This window comes from Ctenopharyngodon idella, chromosome 7, assembly GCF_019924925.1.
Source record: "Ctenopharyngodon idella isolate HZGC_01 chromosome 7, HZGC01, whole genome shotgun sequence".
NCBI classification, from domain to species: Eukaryota; Metazoa; Chordata; class Actinopteri; order Cypriniformes; family Xenocyprididae; genus Ctenopharyngodon; species Ctenopharyngodon idella.
The window spans coordinates 3,873,988-3,882,987 of NC_067226.1; the positions used below are offsets into that span (position 1 = coordinate 3,873,988).

The 9,000-nt window shown below is 37.0% G+C and overlaps 2 protein-coding genes across 3 annotated transcripts; both read right to left on the reverse strand.

Annotated features, from left to right (window-relative positions):
- Window positions 1-1,172: 1,172 nt before the first annotated feature.
- Window positions 1,173-5,626, reverse strand: LOC127515586 (phospholipid scramblase 1-like). The gene is made up of 6 exons (XM_051899409.1): window positions 5,608-5,626; window positions 4,636-4,700; window positions 4,513-4,555; window positions 4,161-4,360; window positions 2,039-2,200; window positions 1,173-1,914 (listed from the first exon to the last, which is right to left on the reverse strand). Exons 1-6 carry the CDS (start codon window positions 5,624-5,626, stop codon window positions 1,684-1,686), a joined length of 720 nt encoding a protein of 239 aa, XP_051755369.1. The 3' UTR covers window positions 1,173-1,683.
- Window positions 5,627-6,468: 842 nt separating this feature from the next.
- Window positions 6,469-8,539, reverse strand: LOC127516020 (uncharacterized). Of its 2 annotated transcripts, XM_051900269.1 has the most exons (3): window positions 7,604-8,539; window positions 7,184-7,318; window positions 6,470-7,091 (listed from the first exon to the last, which is right to left on the reverse strand). In XM_051900269.1, the coding sequence occupies exons 1-3, from the start codon at window positions 7,797-7,799 to the stop codon at window positions 7,081-7,083; spliced, it is 342 nt and encodes a 113-aa protein (XP_051756229.1). In that variant the 5' UTR covers window positions 7,800-8,539; the 3' UTR covers window positions 6,470-7,080. The 2 variants fall into 2 exon arrangements, with proteins under 2 accessions (XP_051756228.1, XP_051756229.1); XM_051900268.1 differs by having other exon boundaries at window positions 6,469-7,318.
- Between the last annotated feature and the right edge of the window lie 461 nt (window positions 8,540-9,000).

Genomic DNA, 9,000 nt, shown 5'->3' on the forward strand with positions numbered 1-9,000 from the left:
AATTTACCATGCAAAATGTTGGATTTTTTTTTTTTTTTTAAAAAAAAAGGAAATTAATACTTTTATTCAGAAAGAACATGTTAAACTGATCAAAATTGACAGTAAATACATTTATAGTGTTATATCTTTTTTTAAGTCAGGGATAGGGTGGAAAATGGTAGTATAGGCTATTAATAAAAAAAAGAAAAAGAATAATAACAGTAATAATAATAATAATAATAATATTAATAATAAAACAACTCACTAACATTATAAGTGACCCCTCAAGGAAAGGAGTAAAAATAGGGGAAGAAAAGCATTTCATGACGCCTTTAGTAATTTTAAAAATAATTGTCCACCTTTGTCAAAGAACATGATGTCCTATGAGGAAGAAGAAAGAAAGAGAATGAGAGATTAGTCCAAAAAACAATATAATACTATGGGCCAGATTTAATAAACGTAGACATGTCAAACACAAACTGTATTAGGACATGCTTTTTTCAGTGTTAAATAATGCCGCAAATTCCAGTAAATTGACAACCGTAAACCTTAATAAATCACGCTGTATGATTTATACAAATATTCTCCTCCCATAAATTTTCTGAAAGGAAAACAATCTGAAAAGAGAAACTCCTACAAATGCATTTACAATATGGTCAGCCACAAAAATAACTGTGTCCACGCCTTTTCAGCGCTAATTTTGCACTGCATGTCTTTAGTAAATCCTGTCAGTTTAAAGGATTAGTCCACTTTTAAATAAACTTTTCCTGATAATTTACTCACCCCCATGTCATCCAAGATGTTCATCTCTTTCTTTCTTCAGTCGAAAAGAAATTAAGGTTTTTGATGAAAACATTCCAGGATTATTCTCCTTATAGTGGACTTCAATGGCCTCCAAACGGTTGAAGGTCAAAATTACTGTTTCAGTGCAGCTTCAAAGGGCTTTAAACGATACCAGACGAGGAATAATGGTCTTATCTAGCGAAACGATCGGTCATTTTCGAAAAAAATGTAAATGTATATGCTTTATATAAACAAATGTTCGCCTTCTAAGTGCTTCCGCCAAAACCGCATTTCCGTATTCTCCAAAAAGTTTACGCCGTATGTTCTACGCCTTCCCTATTCTACTTACGGAACGAACGCAGCGCCAGTTACATTTTTTCCGTAAGTTGAATAGGGTAGGCATAGACATTATAATATGAGGGTAGGCGTAGGACATACAGTGTAAACTTTTTGGAGAATACGGAAATGCGGTTTTGGCGGAAGCACTTAGAAGGCAAACATTTGTTTATTTAAAGCATATACATTTACATTTTTTTTTTTTTTTCGAAAATGACCGATCGTTTCGCTAGATAAGACCCTTATTCCTCGTCTGGTATTGTTTAAAGCCCTCTGAAGCAGCACTGAAACTGTAATTTTGACCTTCAACCGTTTGGTGTCCATTGAAGTCCACTATAAGGAAAATAATCCTGGAATGTTTTCATCAAAAACCTTCATTTCTTTTCGACTGAAGAAAGAAAGACAAACATCTTGGATAACATGGGGGTGAGTAAATTATCAGGAAAAGTTTATTTGAAAGTGGACTAATCCTTTAATGCCAAAAGAGGGTTACAATGGCGCAAGCTGTTTGTAAATCTGGCCCTATAAATTTTAACACAATAAACTTCCATAAAAGTTTAAAATGCCAGATCTGAATGAACTTCTCTAGCACACAATACATAGGCTACAGCTAGATGTCCAGTGAATCAGTGAAATCCTTGACTTAATACTCACAATAAGGAAGCAAGCGCCCATAAGTACAGTCTTCATTTTAACATCCATGTCCAGAGGGAATTGGATACAAAAGTTAGTGGCATCAGTGAAGCATTTCTTTATGAAGCCACTTCGTTGTTTTATGATTCGACCAATTGACTTCTCACCAATCATGCCTTTTACCTAAAGACAGACCTTCTTAGTGCATTGGTGCATTAAACATGCATTGGTGCGCAAAATGCCTTAACATGTTTAAGTCTAAAAAATATTTAATTCTAGCACTAACACTGCCTGAAATAAAAGTTACCTCAAAGTTTACGTCACCGCAGCATTTGAATGGAAGGAAGGGCCCATGGATTTTCAGCAGTACCTCATTGTTGGGGCCCAGGATGGAGAATCTTGGTAAAAAGAAGGACCACTCCTGTTTCACATAGCCTATGGTAACTCCAAGGGGAGACTGTATCTCAATCTAAGGTTGGAAAATTCACATTAATTAATAAATAAGAAAGGAGACATATGTGAAAATGTGTGCAATAAGTACACAGAAAGTTATTTGAGGCACCTACACTTACAGATTGTACAAGAACACAGTTAGAAATAGAAATACAGTTCTTTATAACTAAATTTATAGCAATTTCCCAATTTATTAATAGTAATGCCATATCAGTCTCTGCTCTAACTGATTTAAGTGGGCATTTAAAATACTTATGAAACAACTGGGTATGATGTGTAGGAGTGACTGCAAAAAAGCTGGTTCTACAATACAGATTATTAAATATTTAAACTAATAACTCAAAAGGACACATGATACCAGCATGTGTGTAAACACACAGCTAAAAATAGAACACTGTCCATCTCATGCCAAATTAGTTTAACCCCTCAATGCACTGTCCCATAAAAAGAATTAGCTCAATCACTGCACAGCTGCTTACCAGATCCACTTGGCAAGCATGTCCTTTAAAACCCAACAACTAAATTATATCATATCCCTATTTATACCAGCATCAGCTTTGTTTAACAACAACAACTTCAAATTACTTAACCCCCTTTTGACTGCACAATGTTAAAACTATAGAAAAAAAGGAATGCACCGGTTCTTTTTTTAAGGAGTCAGTCAAAAAGATTCACAAAACAGCCTTGTATGCGAGCGGTTTGAATCAGATTGTCAGTGAATCATTCAGAGCTGATACTGAGTTCACAACTTCATTTCCTCACTGAAGTCATTTTTTAAAATGAACCGGGATTTGTGATGTATAGGGCCGTGAAACTTTACATCTCTCGTCGTAGCTCCTTTACAAAGCAGCGACTCTAGTTAAAGGGTTAGTTCACGCAAAAATGATAATTCTGTCACTAATTACTCACCCTCATGTCGTTCCACACCCGTAAGACTTTCGTTCATTTTCAGAACACAAATTAAGATATTTTTGATAAAATCCGATGGCTCAGTGAGGCCTCCATTGCCAGCAAGACAATTAACACTTTTAATGCCCAGAAAGTTACTAAAGATGTATTTAAAACAGTTCATGTGACTGCAGTGGTTCAACCTTAATGTTATGAAGTGACGAGAATACTTTTTGTGCGCCAAAAAAACAAAATAACGACTTTATTCAACAATATCTAGTGATGGGCGATTTCAAAACACTGCTTCATGAGGCTTCGAAGCTTTACGAATCTTTTGTTTCGAATCAGTGGTTCGGAGTGTGTATCAAATTGCCAAAGTCACGTTATTTCAGTAAACAAGGCTTCGTTACGTCATAAGTGTTTTGAAATTTCAATAGTTCACCACTGGGGGGCGTGACTTTGGCAGTGTGATGCATGCTCCGAACCACTGATTCGAAACAAAAGATTCGTAAAGCTTTGAAGTGTTTTGAAATCGCCCATCACTAGATATTGTTGAATAAAGTCATTATTTTGTTTTTTTGGCGCACAAAAAGTATTCTTGTCGCTTCATAACATTAAGGTTGTACAACTGTAGTCACTGTAGAACTGTTTTAAATATGTCTTTAGTAGCTTTCTGGGCATTGAAAGTGTTAATTATCTAGCTGTCAATGGAGGCCTCACTGAGCCATCGGATTTCATCAAAAATATCTTAATTTGTGTTCCGAAGATGAACGAAGGTCTTACAGGTTTGGAACGACATGAGGGTGAGTAATTAATGACAGAATTTTCCTTTTTGGGTGAACTAACCCTTTAAAAAGCTAAACTATACAACAATCTTTAAGTGATTCTGTAAATTGTCACCCAAAAAAAAAAATAGTTTCACTGATTCTGCTTAATGTGTGTCATTTTAGGTGCCAGCGGCATCCTCAATAATTTTTTGTTGTTGTTGTCTGAAGCCTTGTATGTTGGAGCTCCTTTCAACATCTCTACAAAGACATTTTATTTAGATGTTCCAGAACCCTTGATAAGACTGTCAAAGTTTATTCTACCTCTTGCAGGAAGCAGCGCATTGGTCTGTGCAGCCGTATGACCTCCTGGCCCGTGTTGTCTGTAATTCGCATTTGAAAACCGCGCGCTGAACCACAAATATTGCGTGTAAAGCAGTCGCTTTTTTCTTTGGCGTGGTAGATGTCTTGCCCGATGCTGTTCTTGATCTCATACTGGTTGTTGGTCTCAAAGCCAGTGAGCACTGTAGACAAGTATGATCAAAGTTAAATATGGCACATAGTATAATCTATCAGAATCTATCACGTGTGAACAAAACTGCTTTTAAACATTGGCAGTGCTTTAATATGATTAAACAAGAAATTTGGACAATAAAGAGGTAGAAGAAAGACTCACTCTCTACAAAAGATATTTTTTGGTGAATAAACACCTGGTCGATCTGAAATGCACAACAAAATTCCAGGTAGTAACCAGACATCACACTCAAAGACAAATGTATTGATAGAAAGAGAGGCCCACCTGAGTGAGGTAATAGAGACTGGGTGGTACTCCATAAGGTATAACCAGCAGTGGAACTGCAGGTGCTGTAGAGACATTTATGAGGAGGATAGACATACATCATCATTAGCCTTGCATCGTCTTTATTAAATACACCCATTCCACACATCTAAATATTACATCACACTCCTATACACATTTATTCTTTGTTTACCTGCATATGGCTGACCCTGGTCAGGTGCTGGATTAATTGGACCAGATGGATTCATGACCGGCTGAACTGGAGCTGGTTGATTCACTGGCTGGAGCTCTGCAGGAGCTTGAGGTATGAGATTTGGAAGATTGTTTTGGACTGGAGAGCCTAGTTTGAGAAAATAATAGATCTTTTTTTGTGCCACTATTTGTATTGATTTGCATCTGTGTTCTAGATCATTGAATGAACAGACAATAAAGAGACAAAGTAAATCTGAAAATATTAACTTTTATTGTACATGGAAAGTAGAGCTGGTGTTTAAGATGAACATTTGCATATCTCAATATTATGTAACACTCAGATATACATTTAATCTTTGTTTACCTGCATATGGCTGACCCTGGTGAGGTGCTGGATTGCTTGGATCAGACGGATTCATGACAGGCTGAACTGGAGCTGGTTGATTCACTGGCTGGAGCTCTGCTGGACAAGCCAGTGCAGGAACATGAGGCATGAGATTTGGAAGATTGTTTTGGACTGGAGAACCTGGTTTGAGACAATAATCAACATTTTTTTGTGTGTGTCACTATTTGTATTGATGTGCTTATGTGTTCTGGATCAGAATGAACAGGCAATAAAGAGACAAAGAAAATTTTAAAATATTAAATTTTTTTGTATATGGAAAGTAGAGCCTTTGTTTTAATTGAACATTTGCACATCTCAATATTATGTAACACTCAGATATACATTTATTCTATGTTTACCTGCATATGGCTGACCCTGGTGAGGTGCTGGATTACTTGGACCAGGCGGATTCATGACCGGCTGAACTGGAGCTGGTTGATTGCATGGATGGATCCCTGCAGGTTGAGGAGCCGGTCCAGGTACTCCATAACCTCCTATGGGATAGGTGGCTATGTATTGTCCTGGCTGAGGAATTGGATTTGGAAGGTAGTTTTGGACTGGATAGCCTAGTTTAAACAATATTCGATAAAGCATATAAAAACCTTGAACTTTTTATTTTTAATAATCTAGTTAATTTCCTTATGGCTTTTACTTTTTACATCTAAATATTACTATAAACTCCTCAAACATACATTTATTCTGTGTTTACCTGCATATGGCTGACCCTGTTGAGGTGCTGGATTACTTGGACCAGATGGATTCACGACCGGCTGAACTGAAGCTGGTTGATTCACCGGCTGGAGCTCTGCAGGAGGAGCCGGTGCAGGAGCTTCAGGCTGAGACATGGGATTTGGAAGGTAGCATTGGACTGGATATCCTAATTTAAGAGAGTGAAAACCTTGAATGTTTTAATAATCTAGTTAGTATAATAACATAACATTTATTTTGTTTGTTCCCTTTGTTTTACTTGAATATTTGAAGATTTAAATATTATGTAATACTCAGATAGAAATTTATTCTATGTTTACCTCCATACGGGTTAATCTGGCAGGGTACTGCATTAATTGGACCAGACGGATTCATGACTGTCTGAACTGGAGGTGGTTGGTTCTTGAGCTCTGTGGCTAAGGAAGCCAGTTCAATTCCTTCTAGTTGAGGCATGGGATTTGCAAAGTGGTTTTGGGGTGGACAATCAAGTGCAAAAAAACAAATGAAAACACTATAGTAAACAGTTTTTTTCCCCCTGTTTAACTACTGTTTTATTGATCTTTATTTATTTTTATTTTTTTATAGCGCTTTTTACAATGTAGATTGTGTCAAAGCAGCTTTACATTGATAACTGGTACATTATTTGGCTGCACAGCAGCTCTTAAAAGAATAGTGTCAATGCAGGCAGATCAAAGCACTGTTGAATATCAAATGTCAAGTCAAATGTCAAGTGTCCCCAACTAAGCAAGCCAAAGGCGACAGCGGCAAGGAACCCAAACTCCATCAGGTGACATCAGGTGGCAGACAAGTGGCAAATAGGTGTTTAAATGGAGAAAAAAACCTTGGGAGAAACCAGGCTTAGTCGGGGGGCTAGTTCTCCTCTGGCCAACAGTGCTTTGTTACGATTCAGGTAGCTATCATAAGTCCGACAGGATCGCAACATTCACAGTATTTATTCCAGTTCCATCCAATTGAGGATCGTATTCATCACGGCGGTATGGACGGTTGTTGAGGAACTGTGTCGTGGCTGTCGTGTCGATGAGGCCCTCAGAGTGGATGATCTAGTTGACTCAATCTCTGCTGATACTTCAGGGCTGCGTTGTGGTTGTGTCAAGGCGCAGGTCCTTGGTCTCACCTGGATACGGCCCGGATCCGGTTGACTACGGTGAACCTCGGGATAACCAGAAAGACTAATATTAGAGTAGATGCCATTTGTTCTAAGTTTACCTCCATGCAGCTGAGCCTGGTGAGGTGCTGGATTACTTGTATCAGACGGATTTAAAGCTGGGTGAACTGGAGGTGGTTGATTGTCAGGATGAAGTTCTATGGCTGGAGGAGCCGGTGCAGGACCTTCAGGCTGAGGCATGGGATTTGTAAGGTCTTTTTGGGATGGACAACCTAGTTTAAGACAAAAATTCAATCAAAGAGAGCGAAAACACAGTAAGCAACATGCCTTTTTTTCTGTTTGAACTACCATATTTACTTATTTGCACGTGTGTTCAGGATCAGACAAACCAGTCCAGACAGCAAAGTTGAAAACAATGACTTAATTGTTTGTTTTGGAACGTTCAGATTTTGTTAAGTTGAGCAGTTTGGCTCAATCATTGATTTAATTTAATGTTAAGTTTAATTTCCTTTCCAATTTTAAATACATGAAAATCTAAATACTATATAACTATATACCTTCATGCAGCTGAACCTGGTGAGGAGCTGGATTACTTGGTTCAGATGGATTCAAGGCTTTCTGAACTGGAGGTGGTTGGTTGTCTGGCTGGAGCTCTGCAGCAGGAGGAGCCGGTGCAGGACCTTCAGGCTGAGGTGTGGGATTTGGATGGCCGTTTTGGGGTGGACAACCTAGTTTAGGATGACAAGACATCATCTGGGTTTCAGATCATAGACATCCACCTTTACACACCAAGATTAAATCTGAGTGTGAAACGGATTTGATTTTCAGTGAATAACCACTTTGGTTTGTTCATCATACAAAGCTGTCATATGGCCTACTTTTACACACACACACACACACACACACACACACACACACACACACACACACACAAAAGCCTTTTTTAAAGATTTATGAATTTCAAAATGAGTAATTTTGAATAAAAATGAGTAAAAAAAAAAAAAAAACGAGCTTAATAAAACATTTTGTATAAATCTTATTGGATAAAGGGGAATGGACCATTTAGTTTATGTGATTTGTATTCCTAATTCTAAACATATTTTCATTTTTTTTTTTTTTTAATTTATGAATTTATGTTTTATTAATCTCTAGTTTTTTTTACTCATTTAAATTCTTGTAAGGATTATTCAATTCAATTTGATGGAATTTTACTATTAACTGAAATACACATTTTGAGTATTTTTTGAGTGTATAGGATCAAGGCTTTTTCTAATCAATGTTGAACTTGTTGGTTAGAAGGTGATATTATAACTATTCTGTGACACAAATACAGCAAATAAAAAAGTTAGCGGAAGTCATTTACGGTTGACAGACTAAACACATATAAACATAACATGTTGTATTCTGTAGAATGTGGTAAAACATGTTATTGTGCATTTCATTCCTGACACCATTTTCGGTGTTTAATCTGGAAAAAAATGTCATTCAAAGAAAACAATTCACTACAAGACAAATCACATAGCAGTAGAGTCACATGCTAGAGAAAACATTGGAACAGTAAAACTGTGACTGTTAGATAAATAAAGACATTATTATTATTTAAAACAAATAAAATGTCAGTACCTGGTTCTGACATTTTGAAGAAAAGTCTGTTTGACGTCTTTTGTTAGAGAAGCAGCACAACCTCTATGGCGATGGAGGAAAAATAAATGAATACATTTATACACAAAATTGTGTCCAAATGAAGGCAGAAATAGGAGTATGATTTCCAACAACTACAAAGACCAATGGTAAATTAAAACGCTGGACAAAGTCTTACCTCTTGGGATGCTCCACGAATAAGCCCTCTTGTAGAGAGGTGTTGGTGTTGGAATGATTGTCAGGATGAAAGAATAAATAAAATTTTCAGATTTCCTTTTGTTTAGTGAATGCAGATACCTGTGTTTGTGGTATC

Coding starts and splice junctions, on each gene's coding strand:
- LOC127515586 (XM_051899409.1), bottom strand. Junction 4,361..4,512: donor AAAAATATCTTTTGTAGAGA/GTGAGTCTTTCT, acceptor ACTTGTCTACAG/TGCTCACTGGCTTTGAGACC. Junction 2,201..4,160: donor TGCGCTGCTTCCTGCAAGAG/GTAGAATAAACT, acceptor TTCCAACCTTAG/ATTGAGATACAGTCTCCCCT.
- LOC127516020 (XM_051900268.1), bottom strand. CDS start 7,799: ATGATGTCTTGTCATCCTAAACTAGGTTGTCCACCCCAAAACGGCCAT. Junction 7,319..7,603: donor CCAGGTTCAGCTGCATGAAG/GTATATAGTTAT, acceptor GTCTTAAACTAG/GTTGTCCATCCCAAAAAGAC.